We start from the raw sequence: 22,342 nt of genomic DNA on the forward strand, positions 1-22,342 counted from the left end.
ATAAATGAAAACGAGGATAGTATGTATTATTGACCGGAGGGAGAGTACTCGAGATGATTCTGGAACGTTATCGTTTGTCTAGAAATTATTCAGCCAAGATGTCACCTGAAAGGCCCTAACAGTATACATTACTAAACAACTTATATTTTGGATCATAAGACTCAAATGGATGGAAGGAATGCTAATCTTTAAGAGTTGATACCAGAGCCCAGTCCAAGAAATTTTACATGGGCTAGGCTGGAAAATAGCAACGGTAGGCTAGGCCAGAGCCCATGTGGTGCGGCACGGTGGAATCCAAGCCTAACTCGCCATCCATTCCATCTCATCCCGTTCTCATTTTCATCTCCGGCTCCAAAAAATACTTAAAATTTCAAAAATAAGCGGATGCTTTTTTTTTTCCAGATGTCTGACTTTTATTTTATGAACAGTGATATTTATATGTCGATAAAAAAGAATAAATATGTCGAACTTTATACTTTAGGATGAATTTGGAGCTTAGTGCAGCTATCTTATTTGGTGAGCTCCTCCTTCAACATCATCTTCTCAACCGACGGTAAGGTTAGGGTTAGGATTAGAGTTTTGAGTTTTGGGGATTTTGAGGGCTGCCGACCGTAGAGGCAGCTCCGGGGGAGGTTGCCACTTAGGTGATGGTGGTGCGTGGTGGGTGAGACGGCAAGACGATGGGAGCGCCGCCTGTCGCGGGTGGCGGAGGATCGTCGGTTGGGCTGGCGATGGTGGCAGAGGTCGGAGACGGTGGATCCAACGACGGTGACGGCGAGGGAGCATGAGGAGAAGGGAGAGAGAGGGGCGGCAAAGGAGGGCGGGTTGCGTCGGCATCAAAGACGGCGATGATGAGACGAAGGGCGGCGGTGCATGGGGCGGTTGTAGCTCGTAGAGTGACAGCGACGGGAGGCAAGCATGTGGGGTGAGGTGGAATGAGTGGGGATTAGGGGTTAGGAATCTTATATTTGAAGCTAAGATTAATCCAGGGCGTCCGACCTAGATTCAATTATCCATAATTTAATAGATTTTTAAATAAACCTATTAATAGATAAATAGACACTTTTTTATTTTATTTTTTAAGATATTTAATGGCTCAGAGTCGTCTTCAACCTCGTACCGTCTACGCCCACCTAGGTTAGACATCGACTCACTCCTTCATCTCCATCCTTTTTCGACAATAACCCGCTATATGCTCTATAGTTGTCGCCCCTCTCTCACTGGGATAGAAATCTTCTAACTTCAGCACGATAAAAATACTATAACGTTAGTGTTACAGTGATATTGTAGTATCCGATCTAATCCGTTCAACACAAATCTAAAAGTTACGTAAGTTAATGAAATCAGAAGATCCCATTCCCCTCGCTAACCTCTCGTCTCCGCTCATCCCACTCGGCTCGACACCGGTCATCCTGCTAGCAGGACTCACCGCCCCACTCACGCACGCACCTCCTCCTCCGAGCCGACCAACTTCCCTCTAAATCCAACAACTATGAAAAAAAATCCAAATTACGAAACCCAGTCAGCCCTCCTCTTCCTCCTCCCATTACTACCGCCGCCGCAGCCGCCGGAGAAGGAGAAGGCGGCGATTAGCCGGAGAGGCGAACCGAAGCCAGCGGAAGAGAGAGGTAGCAACACACCCGCCGCCCTCTCGCTCCCTTCTCCAGCAACCGCCCTGATATAAATTGGCGAAGTTTCCGCTTCCTCTCCTCGGTTTCTCAGCGCGCGCGCGTGCGTCGGCTAAGGTTATCGCCGCCGTCGGCGTAGCGTCTCCGTCTCCGACCCTCAAACGATCATGGCGTCGAGCGCAGCTGCTAGCACTAGTGACAACCAGGGCCTGAAGCCTCGGGATGTCTGCGCCGTCGGCGTCACCCGCACGCCCATCGGCGCCCTGCTCGGGTCGCTCTCGTCCCTCTCCGCCACTAAGCGCGGCTCCGTCGCCATCCAGGGTAAACACTCCACCCCATCCCACAAGGCCACAACACTAAATCCATTAGCAACTCGCTGCCTCTGTGGTGACAATATTGTTGATTCCTCCCAAATCCCAATGTATCAGCTGCTCTCAAGAGGGCGAACGTCGACCCGGCTCTCGTGCAGGAGGTCTTCATGGGCAACGTGCTCAGCGCCAACCTCGGTCAGGCCCCGGCCAGGCAGGCGGCCCTGGGTGCCGGCTTGCCCAACACCGTCCCCTGCACCACCGTCAATAAAGTCTGCTCCTCTGGAATGAAGGGTACTAATTGATTTTGTTGCCCGCATGCAATCGCCGTAGATATTATATTCTGAATTTTATTGTTAATTATCCTTGCAACTGGGAGCCTTATCCTGGACTGTTACCACCAACTACTTGCAGCTGTCATGCTTGCGGCACAAACTATCCAGCTTGGGATCAATGATGTTGTGGTTGCCGGTGGCATGGAAAGCATGTCAAATGCCCCCAAATATGTGGCTGAAGCAAGGTTCATTACTATTCTCTTGTGATTGATGCTATATGGTAGATTTGGCTCGAGCCATCTTCTAGTGTAGCTTGGTAATAATAAGCTGTGAAAATAAACTGCAGATGAGGATCACGGTTTGGACATGATGCTCTGGTCGACGGAATGCTCAAGGATGGCTTGTGGGATGTGTACAATGATTTTCCAATGGGGATGTGTGGCGAGTTGTGTGCAGAATGGCACTCAATTTCAAGGGAGGAGCAGGTTGATTGCATCTCTAAGCTTTATGAATTACAACATGTCAAATTCTACTTCTCGAGAAACTAATATTGGACAGTAACTTGTTCTTTCAACTAGGATTCGTATGCTATCCTCAGCAACGAACGTGGAATAGCAGCTCGGGACAGCGGCGCATTTTCTTGGGAGATTACTCCTGTGTGTGCATGATTTTGACAAACCAAAAAACCTCTATGCATTAGACTTAAATACTCCAGCACATGGCACCAATTTCGAACATTGTTGTTTCCCAGGTTGAAATTTCTTCTGGTAGAGGGAAAACACCAATAGTTGTTGACAAGGATGAGAGCCTTGCGAAGGTAATCCCACAATCTGGCTAATATATGGGGTGATTTTCACTGTTACAGATTCAAAAAGTTTTTTGTGGTGTCAGAATGAATACGACAGTACAAACAAAAAAACATCCACACTTAGCAGTGGCTATAACAACCATTAACACAATATTTCTCTCATTAGATTTGGTATGATTTCTTTGGTGTTCTACATGTGCAGTTTAATCCAGTAAAGTTGAAGAAACTTGGGCCAACTTTTAAGGCGAATGGTTCTGTAACTGCTGGCAATTCCTCTAGTATAAGGTGTCTCTTTGTTACTCTGACTAGCTGTATATATCTTTATAAATAACATGCAGCTAAAGTCAAGATCATACCATATTCTAAAATAAGTATTTTCATTTAGATATATATTGAGTTTATAATTGAAATATATCTATTTAGTACTAATAGCCTGGAAAATCTCTTTTGGTATTGTTATGATACTGTTATGGCCATGAAAACCAAGGAAGGCTACAGCTGACAACAAGTAGATTTGACTTAGTATTATCCTTTTAGTTCCATTTCTTATGCCTTAAGCCAATTACTTTAGATAAGATCTGATTCGATTAGATTTGCATCTATTCTTCAGTTGAGCTTGTTAGGGCCTATGTCTATAAACAGGAAGGCAATTCATTGGAATCAATAAGCAATGTTAAATCCGGAACCTTCTCGACCTCTCAATTATCTACCCTCACGTATGTCTGTCGCGCGCCTCCCTCGTGATTTCTCCCCTGCCGCAGGATGCTTCTCTCTCCTGTCTTTCTGTTGCTCCTAACTAATTTAATCTTCTCTCCAGTCCATACCCCAGCTTCCCTCCCCAAAAAGTCAATCCATAACAATACTCCTTTCCGTTGCATCTGTTTCTGACTTTCTGTTGGCTGTACGCCTGTACCACTACTTGTAAGTGATCATACTACCTTCTATAGGCAGTTAAACCATGTGGTATTTTGTCATCAGTGAAAATCACATGAACCTGTTCTGTTAATCCTAGAGTACTGAGGCTAGATTATTCAAGAGAGGCCAGATTGAGCGCACAAGATAACAAGAGTAAGTACACCTGTGCGATACCGTTGAATGTTGAGCTTGAGTCTTTGGTGGATACGTGATTGTTAAGACACTATTCAGTTGAATAATTAGAAAGGGCTGGGGCATGTAGCGTGGGGAACTACAGTCGCCAAACTTATTTTTTGTTCTTAACACCACGCCAGAACTTTCTTTTCTTTGACTTTAGGTGTTGGTCTGGATAAGTGTGCAATGTCTGAGCCACACACATGATTCTGAGCCATGTCCTAGAATTTCACATAAAAGGGGTGTTTCATGTATATTTTGTAGTTGATTCGAAATAATAATTAGTGTGTGGTTACTGGTTAGCAAATGAGGTAGGCTGAGATGGGATAGTCCAATTTCTTTTATGGGATAAACCAAGTTTTTGGGATGATATGGAGTGTTACAAGAAATCTGAGGCACCCTAAAGAAGCTTCATGGCTGTCCTCTGCAAATAAATCTGCTGAAAAATCTAATTGACTTCCTAAAACATGGTTCTCGCACTGTCAAAGAGCTAGAACAAGTAACGGAACAACAGAAGTATCTCGGCACAGCTAGTGACTTTAGCACTGCTTATCTGGCTACTTGTCTATTGTTGAGGGGTCCTTCTGTTGTTCTGTTAGGGGAAAAAAAATCAATGACAGTGCAAGTTCTTGCATCCAAGGGACACTGCATTCTAAAACCAGTAAAGGTGGTACAAGTTCTTGCATCCAAGAGACACCACATTTGAAAACCGGAAAGGTGGTGCAAGTTCCCATTGTAGAGGGAAAAAACAAGGAAAAAAACGGATGCACCTGAGCCCTATACATGGTAAAGGTGGTGCAAGTTACCTTAGGAGCAGAATCACGTCTGGCCATGCTCACAACATCTGTACAATAGCGCATGTAGTATTATCCATGAGAAAAGTTATCTCGTATTTATTGCTAGGATTCCCGTACGCCACAGATGGCGGAGATAGAGGGTTACCTACCTACACACTTAGCCATGACGTTTCCTATTTCAAAGTTTGAACTCTATGCCTTGTCTTTGTTTAAGCTAAATTGAGTTTGTTTGGATGATGCGTAATTCAGTAAGTGTAATGCCATTCTTATCTTTTAATGCACAGTGATGGTGCTGCTGCAATTGTCCTTGTCAGTGGAGAGAAAGCTAAGAATCTTGGCCTTCAAGTTATTGCAAGGATCAAAGGATATGCTGATGCTGCTTAGGTAACTCTTGCATGACATGTGTCCTAAAACATTGTCTGTCAATTCCCCTAAAAAGCATTGTCTGTCAAATAAATCTCACTTTTTTAGATCTTCTCGGCCCATTGTTTTTATGTTATGAGGAAGACTATCCTTTAGCCCGGCATAAATGTCTGTTTTCCATTTAATGATACACTACTAGAGGCATAGTTATCTTGTAATCTTGCTTGCTTTGACATATTACATTGAGCATTTTTGTGTCTGTTGCAGGCATCTGAGCTGTTTACGACATCTCCAGCTCTCGCTATTCCAAAGGCTGTATCAAATGCGGGCCTTCAAACTTCACAAATATATTATTATGGAATAAATGAGGCTTTCTCAGTATGTTCTTGACTTTTTCAGTTTCGACAGTACTTACGCCCGAAGCACAAGTCTAGACTTAACCATACTTCTGGACATCGGCAGGTCGTTGCGTTAGTTAATCAGAGGCTTCTTAATATCCCTTCTGTGAGTCACTAAATTTTATTTATCTTTATATAATTCAGCAGTTAGTATTAGTATTTGTATCTGTGAATGATCTCATAAATGTCTATATATATTTCAGGGAAAGCTAAACTTAAGTGGCGGCGCTGTTTCTCTGGGCCATCCTCTTGGTTGCAGTGGTGCACGGATTATAGTCACATTGCTTGGGGTACGCTTCTTGCCCATGTATAGTTGTGATGTATTCTTCTTGACTGCAAAATGTGTATGGACTGAGCACATAAGATTACTCTTCTCATCACGTTTGCATCATCACCCTTTAATATTTTATCAGAATTTAAAGAATATACGGCAGCTGGCTAAAATATTTCTTGCTTTATCATGTTGAACAGCCCTGTTCACTCTATTTACGGCCTTGCTCCAGAGTAACTCTAGAACTTTCATGTTTCGTTGATACAGGGCAACAAGAATAGTATAAGTTGAGCTTACACTATGTGGACACTACTGTGGACTGCAATTTTCCTTTTGTGCAGTTTTGTTCAATTTTCTGTATCCTTATCTGCATTTCAAGTTATTTTATATTTCACTGCCATTATTTTTTTTTCTCTAAAGCATGAATTTTGGCATGAAAAATGGTGTGGTTTGTCTGTTTATTAAATTTCTAACTTTTGCTCCACAGATTCTTAGGCAGAAAAGTGGAAAATTTGGTGTTGCTGGAGTTTGCAATGGTGGTGGTGGTGGTGCTTTAGCCCTCGTTTTGGAGCTCATGTAAGCTCCTCCAGTGTTTTTTCTTACAAATCTTTTTCCTATGGAGAATTGAATCTTTAGTTATTTATTATGCTGACAATCCATGTGATCACTTGTTATTTGCACATTAGAAAATACTCATTAACCAGTATAATTATTTTCCTACCCTTTTTCCCATTACTCCTTGCACTACTTGATTTTCAACCTGCAACCGTTAGAACTGTTCATTAAACAGAAACCAGTTTAGAGTTATTTGATTTTGAGGCTACTTTCTTAGCGTCCCTGACATGATGCAGACAACCTTCTTCGCATATTCATTCTTCATTGTGAAGTTGGTGTGAGCAAATTAGCAAGAGATGGATTGTAAAATATGTTGTTTTCACTGTTGTATCTTTTGTTAATTGTAGGGGGGATTAGTTCATGGTGTATATGCCAGATATGATAGAAGGAACACTGTAAAAAATAAGATGACCGTGTGCTACTCAGCACAAGGCATTATATGGCAAGTATAGCAATAAAAATAACAGATGGGCAGAAGAATAATTACAAACACTTCTTGTCCTTGATTAATCCTGATACAGCCACCATGTTATTGAAACATGCATGGGTACTGAACTACATTCATGGTCAAGATTTTGCCTCCCTTCTCTGTGAGCTGAGTTGAAGATCCTCACCTTATCTCGTGAAAAAAAGACATTTTCTTTTCTAAAAAGAAGCTTTCACTTTCACAAGAGGAAGACGACTCTTTAGAGCAGACTTCTTGCTCATGGGTATAATATCTTCAACAGGCATTTCAAATTACATTGCTGTAATTTGTACCCCAAATGGGATGTGATGATCAGATCTGGAGTAGATAACAATGCTACATTGGAGAAAGTGTGAATGAAGATTCTGATGACCCCCACAGTTAAAGATAAGGTTAAGGGGCTCAAGTGTACTAACTCCCTAGAATGATTGAACCCACAATACAAATTGTCCCAGGCGTGCAGCTGAAGCATTGCAGAAACACTGGATCGTCATCAAGAGGGTACTCCAGCTTGCAATTTTGGACGGCAAAATAATTTAAGTCGTACTGAAGTGAACAGTGTTTTGAGCCAGCTTGTTGGGCCAATCCTCACCTCTTTTGTCGGCTAATTATCATGCGGAAGCCATCAAATTCTGTGGAGTCGCGGAATCCATTCCGCACAAAACATGTGTAGAAGTTTAAAAATTTCTCAAAGCTTTGCCTTATTTAGGGACTCCACGAGTAAAAACATAGGATTCCGATAGAAATGCTAGTGGACTGCAATTCGCAAAAAAACAAGAAAACCGCAAAACGATGGTTTGAATAGAGCGTGAGAAAAACACATAGATCAACACAAATGAATTTTTGCATAAGTTGGACCTCATGTTAGGAATCCTAAAAGATTCCTTAGGAAAAAGCTATTCTCTAGAGCCCATAGGTAATTTTCTTTCCTATAGGATTCAGCTTCTTGTATTTTTGCTTTGTTCCAAACAGGCATTCAACGTTAGAACATGGTTTTCACCTCACAATTTTCTTCTCACCCTGCGATCTGATCATGTCAAACATGAAACGATCGAGGCTCGCGACCCTGACAACCTCGCCTGCCTCTCCTGTACATTCATGTCAGTGCCCCTTTTATATGTTTCCACTGACCGTTAAACTCGGTTTCCACATAACATTTACCTCATTTAGATCGTACAAATTTACTAGCAAATGGCTTAATTCCTCCCAAATTTTGACCGTACAATCCTTCAAAGCCACCCTGTTTGCAAGGACTCACGTCGCGATTGACACGTCACGACTTACATGTTCCCAAGAATAGGTTAGTCCATTACCACTAGTTTGGCGTGTAGTGCCCACACTAAACACCAAGTACTATTCATGTCACACAATCATCTTGTCAAAACTGAGACAGTCTAGAATCAAGTCTTAATTTGGATGATTAGTAGAGGTGGTTATACCTGTCATTAGTATTTCGTCAATTTTTAAATTTCTTTGATCTTTTGTAAATATTATGTAAGATCAACTCCAGCAGTTACTTTATCCTGGTGTTATCCAGTGCTACATGAGCTTTGCCGACTGCCTCAGGCCGCAACGCAGCTCCAGCAGCTACCGCATTTTGGCTTTTTCACTGCTACAGTGTTGCCGATTGGATACGGGAGGAAGCAAATTTGCGGATGGATAGGGTGTCTGTATCATTGTTGACTGCGTATGCACGTGGATCTGAGGGGAGGAGAAGAGTAATGTAAGATAGGAAATAAGATAGCTGTTGGAGATGAAAAAAATAAAAGATGCTGTAATAGTGTTAGGAGATCTTGTAATAGTGTTAGAGAATGCTGTAACAATGTTATAGAGGATAAAATTTTAAAGTATCTGTTGAAGATAACCTAAATAAGTATCTATGCATACAGTAGTGTGAATATATGTGGGCACTGCGAGCGCAAGGCGTACCGTGTGGCTCATGGCATGCTTCACAGGGACGGTGGTGCCTTGCACATGCCACATGAGTTCATGATTAGTAGGTGACGTTGGTGGTGTCCTGTCCAGTTATATCCAATGGCGATGGGCCATGGCCATGAGGGGAGAAGATGAGGGGAGCATCTACTTCCATTCCAGGTCAAATCTGCCATTCTGCCTCCTTGCTCCTGCAACCCACCTGTAAAAGCACACTTGGGACAGCAATCAGGGCCGCCTCAATTGTGGATGTCCGCTTATCTCGCCCTCCCTTCGTTTATCTTCAATTCCTTCCCATTCACTTGATTCTGATTCGAGGAGTAAACATAACTAGAGGCGTAATGTTGTCAATGCAATGTTGTGGGCACTTCAGAATTCAGATATATTCGCCCGTGCCATTTTCAGGCTAGGAGCCAAGCTGTGTCAACATCAGGAACATCTGCTGCGTTTCATATTCTCTCATCTGTGACGCACAAGCTCATTCGGCCGCACTGTTGATGCAGACAATAATGTTGCGCATGATCAGGGTTTCAAAATTCACCAGTTTTACCGTCTGAACCGATTTCGAAGTGCGAACGGTTATCGAATTTGAATTAAAAAATTCAAATTGGATATGAAAAAAATAAAAAAAATTATAAAAAACTAGAGGCAATTCTAAGACTAAAGTGGGAGGTGACGTATATGAAAAAGAGGAAGAAGCAATTTGCGCATCTAAAGAAAAGCAAGAAGATTAAAGGTAAGAGCAAAAGACAAGTGTAAAGCGATGAGAGCACGAATAATACCTAAAAAATCTAACTTACCAAGAGTCTAATGACAACAGCTTAAAGACAGATAGCGGTGACGATGACGGTCAAGGAGGCGATGCTACTCCATGCCCATCCTCTGACGTTGATCCCGTGCAACTCATGCACCACATAGGACGAGGACCACGGTACCCTATCCTCACAAAGGCATGTCATACAGGGTGGTCATGATGGATCACAAGATAGCATGAGCTATTCTAACAACTATGACATGGAAAATGGTTCTGGATCATATCCATACGACTATCATGTCCCTGATGCTCAGTCAGAAACTCCTATTCAGTGGGTCTATGAGTGGTAAGATCCTGAGTTTTATGTAATATTGCAAGAACAATAGTCAATCACTTATGTATAAACGAAGTAAAGTTGGACATAGTTTAAGACAGAGTTGCTATCTACCTAACGGATAATACTCATACCCACCAAGGAGTACAATACAACCGAATTTAATCACCCCTCTCCCCTGTTAGAAGTTGGTGGTACTGAAGATGATGATAATTTACTTTCTACAACTACTTTATCTACATACCATAATATTGTACTAATTTTTCTATCTAGTAGGTTACATGTAGCATGGATACCATGCAAACTATATTTTAAATATTGACCATCACTTTATTAAGTATTCATAGATGGCATGTTTCTAGCTTTTATGTGGATAATTCAACAAATTTATTAATTTGAGATGCTACTTACATAATGTATATATATTCGATGAAATAATTATATTATCATGGTCATATTGATATTAATATCTATTTGTTTTCTTAAAAATATCCAAAATATAACAAAGATCATGCCAAAATTCTCTCATTTTTTACAATTTTTCCCTATGTATGATGTATGCAAGGAGTAGATATTATGATTAAACAAAACATAGCAAATCTCATATGATATTTGTTTCTATTTTTCCTAACTTTTTGTTATTTTTAATGATTTTTATTGAACGTCATAAAAATTCAAATAATGCGTTTGGTAACCGCCAAAATTCGATCGGTTATCGTCAAAAGACACTTAAATTTTGACCAGTTTGGTTTTCATCAAAATCGAACGATAAATCATAGAAACCGCTCAGTTACCGATTCAATTCGCTCAGTAACCGATTTTAGCAATGATCTACAAATTTGTCTAATTGAATTTGTACAAATTTTCGTCGAGTTTCAAACAGTTATCACGATAACCGCGGTTTTTCACTAACCGCATAATTCCATGTCCCTGTCATATCTAGATGGATGAATTCGCTGGGGATTCCAAACAGATTGGATGGATTCCAAACAGATTGGATGGCGTGCCAGGTATTTCCAAGAAGCTGATGCGGGTATTTGTTTAGATAGGAACCATCTACGAAAGGCAGATATTTGAAGAAACTTTGGCCAAAAGCATAACTTGAATTGGTTCTTCTGGTCCAAAGTCCCAATTTCTGGATCAACTTTGATAACAATAATAGTGCCAAATCTGCAAACCGCTCAGGACATATGTTACAAGCAGTCAGATGTAACATATGTTGTGGCTTTTGAAGTCTTTACCGATCGAGCAATGCACTAGTGGCTGAATACAACAGTTTAGGTTGTCAAAGGAATCAAATTTGCACAATCAAGCAGACCCAAGCACATGATGGGGGGAAAAAAACAACAACAAGACTGATCCACTCAGAATCACATGAGATAAATTCAATACAAAATGCCCTAGCTAGTTAGGTTACGAATTTACAATGATGATTACAATTACCTTGAACCAGAGGCATCAAGACCCCTACTCTGGCTGTTCCAGCTAGACTGGCTGAAATCAGTTGTGAAATCTTGGCTGCCAAATGCCATCCGCTGAAGCAGCCTGATCTCAGCCGTGTTCGCAACGTTGAACAGCTCACTCTTACCTGGCTGAACACCGTTCGCTAGATCAACATCAGCTAAGCTATCAAGAACTCGAACCACCTGAGAGGAGAGAAGTCATAAAAATGTCAAGTCCTGGTTTAATTAAATGTGTGTGTACTCTTTTTCAATCTCTATACCTGACTCATCCTCGGTCTCCTGGATGCTGAATGTCGAATACAAGCTGCAGCAGCTTCAATCATACGGAACATTTCAACTTCATTATAGTTCTTGTTGAGTCTGGCGTCCACCAACTCCCCTACATTGCCAGTCTCAAGAGCTTGCGTGAGCAATGGCCTAGCCTGCAAATAACTACGCTGTCACGAAATGTTTGTTTATGGTAAGTTACAAAAAATTCATTCTCTAAGGGGTTAAAAAAAGAATTTTGTCAGAATCTGTTCTCAAATGGCTGGTTCACATAGTACCAGTATGCTTTTACCAGACTGGCTGACTACATTGATTACCTTCTGAAAAATCACAATTCTATAATGGGGTTTGAAAATGTCAACAGGGTATCCTAGTTTAGTTGACCCAACTCTCATATTGAATCGAACCTTATCAGTGAGTGAGTCTACTTACAGGTCCAATGTAGAAATAAACTTAGGTTATGGTAGTGAAGGTGTCGAAAGCTGAAAACATCTTTATTAATCAAAACTGTTATAGCTTACCCACTCAACAAGGCTCTCATCACCCAATGGCTTTGATGCATCAACAGGCTTTCTACCAGTAATAAGCTCCAAGAGAACAACCCCGAAAGAGAATACATCAGATCTTTCAGTCAACTTGCCACTCGAGGCGTACTCTGGAGCCAGGTACCTAATAAGAAACAAGCGTCAGATTATAAGCAAATGAGAACTGTTCTATTGGACTTGTCACTGTTTTACTGACCCAAAAGTTCCCATCACCCGTGTAGTTACATGCGTGCAAGCATCTAGAGCTAACCTTGCAAGGCCAAAATCGGCGACCTAGTAAATGGGCACCCATCCAGTTAGTAACAACAATTGTATTTTGAAGTTATGTAAAAGACATTTTTACCTGCGCTTCAAAGTTATTATCCAGCAAAATATTAGAGGATTTTATATCTCGGTGAATTATTCGGGGATGGCCTGCCAAGGAAAAGAATAAAGCAACAAACAATGAGATTAGTGCAAATTATCACATGAATAAATGTAAAACCAGTAAAAGGAATGAGAAATGCCATTACAATCTTCATGAAGATAGGCTATTCCCCGAGCCGAGCCGGCTGCAATTTTAACCCTAGCTGGCCATTCCAAAACTGGCGCTCCACGTCCTATGATGACAGATCAATACAAGTATACAATTCAGTCCGAACAAAGAACTATGAAAAAGCTCCTGTGCAATAAATAAAAAATTACACAATACCATGAAGATGATAGTGCAGAGTGTTGTTAGGCACAAAATCGTAGACAAGCAATCTCTGGTCATCCGAAATGCAATACCCTACAAGAGAAACTAGATGGCGATGATGCACGCGGCTGATAATCTCCACTTCAGCATGGAACTCGCGTTCTCCCTGTCCACCACCATCTTTCAGTTTCTTAACTGCGACCTCTCTTCCATCAGCCAAGCAACCCTTGTACACTGATCCAAACCCACCTTCTCCTAGCAGGTTCTGAGCTGAGAAACCATTTGTGATCTGATACGATTCGTCATAAGTAAAGAACCGACAGTTACCCATGCTGAACTCTGGCATTGATTCTTTCGACTCAAGAGTCCCAGCACTATAGTTACTTTTAGCTGAATACCCTGTACAAAAATGAGTTGTACAGTTCATCACTCAGGTATATATAAAGACTAATCTTAATTTTTAAGGTGTGTAGTAGCTGCAAATGAACTTGATTAAATTACCTAACACTTGTGTAGGAGATGAGGCAGGTGAAGGCATCACGAAACCAGCATGGTAACCATGCACTCTCCTCCGCCTCTTCTTGTACCAAAATGCAGCTCCAACCAAGCTAAGCACAAGAATGGCAATGACTACACCAATGCCTGCCTTTGCACCAGAAGTCATTCCACCACTGCTTAGTGAGGAGCTGCTGCTGTCCGTGGCTGGACTCGATGACTTGTTGGAACCCTGGTTCCCTATCGTTGCCGGGTTGGCTGGATCAACTGCCGTTGCTGGGGCTGGTACCGATGGAGAACCAGAGCCTGGGGTGGAAGGTGTCTCCCCGGGTGGCGAGGGGTTAGTGGGAGTAGGGATCAAAGGATCTCTGGAGCTCGGCGAGGGACTAGTTGGAGAAGGGTTGACAGGAATTCCAGAAGGTGGTGGCGCCAGAGGTGGAGGTTCTGGCTGAGTTCCAGGCGTTCTTGGTAGCCGGTGACGCTGTGGTGGAGGCGGCGGCACTACTGTTGGCGGCGTTTGCTCAGCCGGCGGGTTGGGTGCCGGCAAATTGGATGGGGGTGGTGACGCGGCTGCAGGGGGGAGCAAAGGTGACGCCTTTGGAGGGGCAACAAGTGTAGGTGGTGACGGCACTGCAGCCGGCGGCGAGGGTGGCGGTACTACGGCTGCTGGGGCGGGTGGTGGAGAAGCAGCAGCTACTGGCGGTGGCGGCATGGTGACCGGAGGAGCCGGCGGCGGAGAGGAGGGCGGTGGCGAAGCGGATTGCGGGGGCGGCACGGTTGCGGAGGGAACGGGAGGGGGCGCAGCCGACGGCGAGGAGGGGTCGGCCGGGGTGGCATTGGGCTGCGTCACCGGAGCAGGGGAGGCCGGGGTGGGCGTGGAAGGCGGCGGCGTAGAGCTTGCCAGCGACGGGGTTGTAGTGAACGGCGGTGACGTGACTGGCGAGGCCTTGGTGATGCCCGGGGAGGGAGAAGGCGAGGATGCCATTGGACCCTAGTAGGCTAGTGCTACAGAGCCGTCGTAGCTGCTGTCTTCTTGATGGAAATGGAGCAGAGAATCATGTCACACACCGAAATTCAAGGAAGAATTGAGCTTCTCCGCGAGAAAATCTCGCAGATTTGCGCGGCAACCAAGCGAAATTCAGCCTCTTTCCTTCTCTCTCTTGCCGGTGCAAGAAGGCGGAGGCGGCAAAATACAAGAAATCTCACCTCGAGCACCGCACGAAAAGCTTCTCGCTCAAATCAAAACGCACAGCACTGCATTCGCAAACAGAGGCTGCTTCTCTTCAACACCGAAAACTAACGGAGAATAAAAGGAATTAAATCTTCCAGAAACTTAGCCAAGATCCCACCTTTCCCACGGACAGAAGAATTGAAGCAGCAACGGAAGACAGAATTCCGAAAGGAAAAAAAAAGCAGAATCTTGGAGAAGCAGGAGTTAAGATTAGCTTCAACGCAGAGGCCGACGCGGTGGGTCTCTCAGATCCAGCAGTAACGCGGTAGCATTGAAGGCAAGGCGGAGGTAATAACCGCAAGAACAAAAAGGGTGCAAGCGAACAAGACGCGAAGGGCTTCTCCTTTCTCTCACTTCTTTTTTCTTTCTCGCTGTCGCCTGTCGCCTCTTGCCTCCACTATCCAAGGCATGTGACTCTGTACTTCTGCAGAAATCTCTCCTAGTCTCCTCTCCTCTCACTGCAGGGTGGAATGGACTCCAATTCAATTTCCACTCGTCTCTTCTAGGGAGAGAGAGAGGGGTTGTCGAGTGTCAGGTATGGACTTTTGGCCGTGCCGCCTTGGTGCCACATCGTAATGTGTAAAGTCACCATCGGTTTATCGTGTTTTTAGGAAGACATAAGTATGACCCTCGTGGCGTCATATACGTACTGATTCAGGCACGGTTTTGCTCTTAATAATGTTTATATATTTATTTTTTATATTATATTTATGTCTTTTACGTTTACATATGTTTTATATTACTGAAAATAATTATATATTTATCTCTCATCATTTCATATTTACGTGTTTTATGCTCACATATATTTCTTAGTGTGTCACACTTTATATTAGAAAGATTAAAAGATAAATATAAAAAAATAGTTATACAGATTATATTGTATCTTTTTCGTGTCGCTCGCCCACCACGTCAAGTGCTAGGCATAATAGGACGCTAGTATTCATACATATTAATTTGATCTAAAATATTTTGTATTATACCTTACTTTAAGTTATATTAAAACTCGTGCCTGAAACGGCTCAAAAATAACAAGCGCAATCTCAGCTCTAGTCAAGTGTCACTGTCCCTGCCATGGTGGGTTGTAAAGGAGGACTGCCCACTTTTAATTTGGCGTCTTAGATCATCTCAACCATATTTTTTTATTTTATTTTCTTTTCGATTTCTTTCTCTGTTTTTATTCTCTTTATTTTCTTTCATCTCCAACAGCTTCATTTCGAAAGGAATTGTGAAGGGAAAGTAGAGATAATCCCATCCTGAAGGGAATGATTCTGTGAATCCCGTCGTGACGGAAACCGTAAAGGAAAACCATTAGAATACTGAAAAGAAACAAAAATCCCTTCACAATAAGAATATCACCTTTAAAAGAAATCTTTTGGGGCTAGTCTTACAATTTGGATTTAACACTTCTCTTGTCTAATTAGCGAGTGGTGACTTGTTTAGAACTTTTTAAAATTGCCATGATCTTCGTATTCCTAGTAAAAGTAACACTAGCTGTTTCAGAGTAAATGTTGTTGTATTCAACTAGATTGAATCAGAAGGAATTTCTTAGCAAGTAAGTATCATAAAAATTGAGTAAATTTTGTAAAGCTACAGATATTTTAATAAAATTAGACAAAACTACATATTTCAGTAATAATTTCAAAAAATACATATTTAGTACTAATTTTATCACAAAACTACTACAGATACTTTGATAAAATTATTGAAAAACTACAAATTTAAACAATTATTTTATAAAACTACAGATTTAGTGTCAATTTTATCGTCAAACTGCATATATTTTGGTAAAATTATCATAAAACCACGGATTTAAACAACAATTTTACATAACTACAGATTTTATACTGATTTTATCGTAAAATTACAGATTCTAGAGGAGTTATTCCTAGATCCATTACCATGACGATCGGACCCTGCTTACAGTCTCACAACAGCTATAAGCTTATGAAACGGTCCGTTTGGGAGCTCATGTAACTGCAATGTGGTCATTCGTCAGGTTAATAGGTCAGTGATAGAATCTATAGTTCTATGATAAAATTAACGCTAAATTTGTAGTTTTATGAAACTATTGTTTAAATATGTAATTTTGTGATTTACGATAATTTTATCAGAGTATCTGTAGTTTCATAAGCTCATGGACGGGTCGTTTCATAAACTGATAGTAGCTATAAGACTGCAAGTGTAATCCGATTGTCGTGATAACAAGATGCGAATAGCTCCTTAGAATATATAATTTTGTGATAAAATCTGTAAATTTACTCCTACAAATTTACTATGAACAGGGAGGAGCAGTGTTCGTTGACCAAGGATGGCACTGGCACTCTGACAGGACCAAAAATGAAAGCCTAAGCAGGTGAATGTTATAAAGTATCTTAACTCAATTTAACGCACATGATTAAGTTAAACGAGTGGCGATGGAACAGCATTTCACATGGTCCCTCCCTCTTGCTCCTAGCAGCTTATCCGAAGCAAAATGTTTTTTCCTTCTTTGGAGCAGTTACAACGCAGAAGTTAACATGGTTCGTCCTATGATCCCTGCTTTTGTCTAAGAAAAAAAAAAGAAATAATAAAGGAGGCAAATACCTTTGGATTTTAGTTGTGCCCAACAGGTGTGTACACATGGGTTAGTTATGGGTCTGGATTGTGCATTTGGACGGCCTGCTTGCTTACAATTTGACCCAAAATGTTCTTGCGAGTTTATGCGTGCAACCAAAACGTCAACGATGTGCAATGGCAAATTCAAAACCACCAAGTGAAAAAGAATTTCACCTGTTCTTCCTCCTTCTCTTTTCTTTTTCCTCTGTACCTAAAAATTAAAAGGGGCCTGAGGACTCTTAGGTGCGCCGAGGTAAGGGGCTTAAACCCCTCTGCCTCACGGTAGATCTGCCCCCTCACGACTCCGTCCAAAGCCAGAACTTTATCGTCAAACATGGTTGCATTTTTGGTGTCTCGACTACATGCGTGCCTTAGCGAACTCTTCTTTCTCAGACAAAAGTCATGTTTGGAAGGTCTTTGTTGGTAAATTTTGTTGGCATGCATTTTGATAAGTAAATGCTAAACGATCGAGGCCACTTTTGGAGGAACAATGGCTAAATGCACTAATGTTTCTTGTGAAATTTGTTTCAAATGAACTCTCACTCACCAGATTTTATCTGATAATCTACTTATGATCTGTTTAGTAGAGCTCTCAGAATAGTTTTACAGTTAGAATTAGAGAAGCTCTACCAAATAGTAGCTTTTAGCTTTTAATTCTCTTAGTGGAATCCGTGAAAGTTATTCTCTGAATGAACTAAAAGCTGGAGAGCTGAAAAAAAACAACTTCCCTTAATTCACTTCCCGTACAGAATCACTTCCTCTATGTAGTTTATTCTAGAGAATTATTTTCAACCACAGAATTACTTTTCCTAAAAAATCACTATCCATAAAAAATTTAAATTAAAAAAATCTCTACCAAATATGTGCTTATAATCACCTCCCACACATCATCGTTTGTTGAGCATTTGTAAGAAAGATTTTGATGCGTATACATTTCCTCCTTTTCATTCACGTGCTATAGTTGAGTTGGGAACCCAAGGGTGCAGCTACGGTGGTAGTAGTAGTAAAATAGGAGTAGCATAAAAGATACTCTAGTGTGTGTATCCCTATTGTTGAAGTTGACCCATTCAATCAAACTTAAACATCCCTTGAATCGTTCGAAGTTGAAGTTAAACGCCTACAGGTACCCATAAATACGGTTTCTTGAGTTGACTCAAAAGTCAAATAACTTGTAGGCTGAATAAATGGGGTACCGTATAAGATCACATTGGACGTAACTATGCCTCGTTTTAAGTAATTTACCAATGGAAAAAACCTGCCTAGGCAACGAACGGCTTTCAGTAATTCAGTTACTCCGGCCATTGGTTTTAGTGTATGACAATTCAACTGATTTTGAGGCCATAGTCATTAAAACATAATCCAGATTTATTCTAGGGAAAAATGCAAAAGCCACCCAAAAATCACTTGGATTTTGACTTTTCCCCGAAGTTGTTTTGTGAAAAAAAAACCCAAAAGTTTGACCCGAAGTTGTTTTGTGAAAAAAACCCAAAAGTTTGACTTTATTGCAAAAACCCCCAAAAATTCAAAAAAATAAAAAAATCATAAAAAATTCTAAAAAAATTAGAGACAATTATAAGACCTTATGTGAAATGTTTTTCAAAAATAATATCCTTTGCATCATATTTTATGGAGAGGGAGTTTGAAAAAAAAAAGAAAAATGTGTAGCTCATTTATTAATTCATGTTATTTTAACTTTGTCATGTCTACTATTATTTTTCCTACACAAATAATTGTTTAAGTAAACTAATAAAAGTGGTTTCACTAATTTTGGGTGTTATGGATTAGTTATGAATTAATCTATCTGCAATACATTTACTCAATCCTACACATTACAATAACTATTTCAAGATTTCATGTATTTTTAGAAGATAGAGGATCATGTAAGAAGACTAAAAAAATTGGTTTCATGATTTTTGAATTAGTAAATAATTAACTATGCATTTAACTCGAATTAATAAATGAGCTGCACATTTTTCTTTTTTTTTCAAACTTCCTCTCTATGAAATATGGTGCAAAGGATATTATTTTTTTAAAAAAATAACAAAATATCTTAGAATTGTCTCTAGTTTTTTAGGAATTTTTTATGATTTGGTTTAATTTTTTTTAATTTTTGGGGGTGTTTTTGCAATAAAACCAAACCTTTAGGGGTTTTTTTTGCAACAAAACAACTTTTAGGGGGAAAGTCAAAATCCAAGTGACTTTTAAGGTTTTTTTTGCATTTTTCTTTTATTCTATGACGATACTTAAATCCAATTTTATGGCCATAATTCACAACACTACCCCATAATCCAATTTGATAGATACACTACATTTGTTATGTTCAAATTTTATCGTGGCTCATCATCTTTATGCAGGAAAAATCAAATCATCTTTATCGGGGCTGGGGTTCAGGGTGGTGAGAGCGGATCTAGAGGAAAGGCCAGGGTGATAGCTAGATCGGCGGTGGGGATTGGCGTAACGGTGGGACAAGGCAACGGTGGCACTGCCGAGGGCAATGGGAGGTGCCGCGGTGGGAAACTAAGTGACGAACCCATTGCAAATGGGTTAGCGAGGCAATGAGAGACAGTGACGAATTTGGCGGCTCCCACCGCTAGAGATGTGGCAGGGGCACAAGGGAATGGTGGGGAGGTGCCGAGGTATGAGCAACGACGTGGAAGAAACCACTGGAGAGGATGGAAAGAAGAGGAACCACCGGAGGAAGAAACAAGGTGAGGGTCCGATTTAAGATAGAAGAGCTAAAAAAATCTTTTGAGAAAAGGGTGAGAATCACTTGAGTCGTGTGTAGACGGTCTGAAACATATGGTCAATAACATGAAACGTGGGTTCTTATATCTGAACCATAAAACATGTGATAGTTATAGTTTTCTTGTTTTTATGAGGCAAAAGTTCAGTACTAAATACTAATTTCTTCCTTCAGTGGCATGACATTACAATTATCAAGTTTTCAATAGAGCTTAGGCTTAACCACCGAGCTAAGCAACCAAGCCAGCTCATGTCAGTGTGTGGCACTTCGCACCGTCACTGTATTTTGGTTGACCTGTGCTTCACTAAAGTATTTTTGTTTCTGTCCTCATGTGACTGATTGAGCCCCAATTTTAGCATCTTTCGCTTTCCATGCAGTCTCACACATGAACATACAGCCAATGTCCACATTGCTCCAACAAACAGCTCGCAAATTGTTGATGAATTTTTATGCGTATGTCGGTATGTGAAGCTACCTAATTGTCCTGTGAGAATGTAATCATTATTGCTGTATCATCCAAAAAGAATCTTGAAACAGACGCAAAAGCTGCACGGACTTTCTGAGACCTTGGAAGACAAAATTTGTTCATGGAGAGTAAACTGAGTGCTTTGACCGGCTTGTGCTTCACCGTGAAGTTGTTAGCAAAAAAAATGTTTTTTTTCCATTTTTCTAGGAAATTTAAGTTTTTTTTTTCTTTCCTGCCCTCCAGCTGTCAGTAGTAACGATTGATCTCGCACGTGCTGAATAAGCATTTGAGGGGTTGGAGGTGTCACTCTAGTGTTTTGCTAGTGCAACAATACATGCTGTTGCAATTTCAGTGACTCCCACCGATGCCAAATATACACGATCTGATATTTTGATTTATAATATCTATAAAAATAAATTATTTCAAATAGAGTTATATATTATGATGATATTTCTTATGATGATTATACTAATATCAATCTTGTGCTACTAATATATATACACGATGAGTCTATTTTACGTATGCATATATTCACGCTATGCACAAGTTAGGTGTAGACACATGTGTTTCACGCTATGCACAAGGTGTAGACACATGTGGTTTCTTCCTATCCTACGTGCACAAAACAAATGAGACAGTAATTCAGCTTGTGTCATCTCATTCATCATTCCACCTACAAGACAAGCTTGTATGTAGTGAATATTTTGTTGATTTTAAATATTAAAATGCAATATCTCTAAAATTATATATCTAATTTTTATCCGTTTGAAGTATATTGTAGGAAAAAATATGCTTCACAAAATGAGATCTATTAAAGCTATATTTTGATGAAGTTTTATGATGTAACGAAGTTACATCTATATAAGTCATCAAATTGCGCTTTGTGCTATACTGCAGCTACAACTTGGGATTCCAAAATAACCGAGTTACAACATACTAAACAATATAGTTACAATATGGAAGACACTCTAGTTATGATAACATAATTATAACATGATAGATATTGTAGTTACGATAATGTATTGTTGAGTGAGTACTAATTACATATGTAGATACTATAGTTACAACATAGTAAATAATCTAGTTATAACATACATGATCGAGTATGGACTAGTTATAATATGGTAGACACTCTAGTTATAACATGTTGGATAATATATTTACAATATAGTAAACAATCTAGTTACAACATGCATGAGTATGAACTAGTTACAATATGATACATACTCTAGTTATAACATGCTGAACAATATAGTTACAATATTATCGATTACAACATAGTCTCAATTAGTTACAATCAGTCAGTCTAGATAGATAAGTGTAATTTCGTTATACATATAATTGTAACCACTTTATGTCTATAGTTGCAACAGGTTGTTGCAATCACTCTATGCTTATAGTTGTAACTCCTGTATGTATGTAGTTGTAACTAGTCGCAATTGCTGCTCATGAGGCGGGAATGCGCTTGATCATTTAGTGGACTCGCGGGGTAGGTGGGTGGGATCATGTGGGGTTGACGTGCATGTCAGAACCTAATTGACTGCTCGGTCAGGCGCGCACGAGGTATGTGCGCATTCTGTAGGTACGTTATGTGTACTGAAGAATATATATATGATAGGGGAGTCTATTTTGCGTCTAGACGTAATTGTAGTTACTTTTGCGTCACTCTCAAGTCACGACTAAGAAAATAGTCCGTTACAACGGTATAAATAGTTGAGTTATAATCACAAGACATAATTACAACTAGCGAATGTACCGAGTTACGATCATATATATTTGTAGTAACTGAAATATTTTATGGATCACAAATATACTATTTTTTT

General features: G+C 40.5%; 1 protein-coding gene and 1 pseudogene across 1 annotated transcript; one reads left to right on the plus strand and one right to left on the minus strand.

Annotated features, from left to right (window-relative positions):
* Positions 1-1,360: 1,360 nt before the first annotated feature.
* Positions 1,361-7,646, plus strand: LOC133895354 (acetyl-CoA acetyltransferase 2-like; annotated as a pseudogene).
* A 3,724-nt stretch (positions 7,647-11,370) lies between these two features.
* On the minus strand, positions 11,371-15,241 carry LOC133895346 (proline-rich receptor-like protein kinase PERK8). The gene is made up of 8 exons (XM_062335600.1): positions 13,491-15,241; positions 13,005-13,388; positions 12,826-12,912; positions 12,657-12,727; positions 12,510-12,586; positions 12,290-12,437; positions 11,762-11,923; positions 11,371-11,684 (listed from the first exon to the last, which is right to left on the minus strand). Exons 1-8 carry the CDS (start codon positions 14,467-14,469, stop codon positions 11,478-11,480), a joined length of 2,115 nt encoding a protein of 704 aa, XP_062191584.1. The 5' UTR covers positions 14,470-15,241; the 3' UTR covers positions 11,371-11,477.
* Positions 15,242-22,342: the final 7,101 nt, after the last annotated feature.

Source organism: Phragmites australis, chromosome 2, assembly GCF_958298935.1.
Source record: "Phragmites australis chromosome 2, lpPhrAust1.1, whole genome shotgun sequence".
NCBI lineage: Eukaryota > Viridiplantae > Streptophyta > Magnoliopsida > Poales > Poaceae > Phragmites > Phragmites australis.

Bases quoted from the DNA above. Each gene is read 5' to 3' on its own strand.
- LOC133895346 (XM_062335600.1), bottom strand. From the start codon at position 14,469: ATGGCATCCTCGCCTTCTCCCTCCCCGGGCATCACCAAGGCCTCGCCA. The intron at 12,913-13,004 runs GTATTGTGTAAT...CTGTCATCATAG, and splicing joins TCTGCACTATCATCTTCATG to GACGTGGAGCGCCAGTTTTG. The intron at 12,587-12,656 runs GTAAAAATGTCT...CCCATTTACTAG, and splicing joins ATAATAACTTTGAAGCGCAG to GTCGCCGATTTTGGCCTTGC.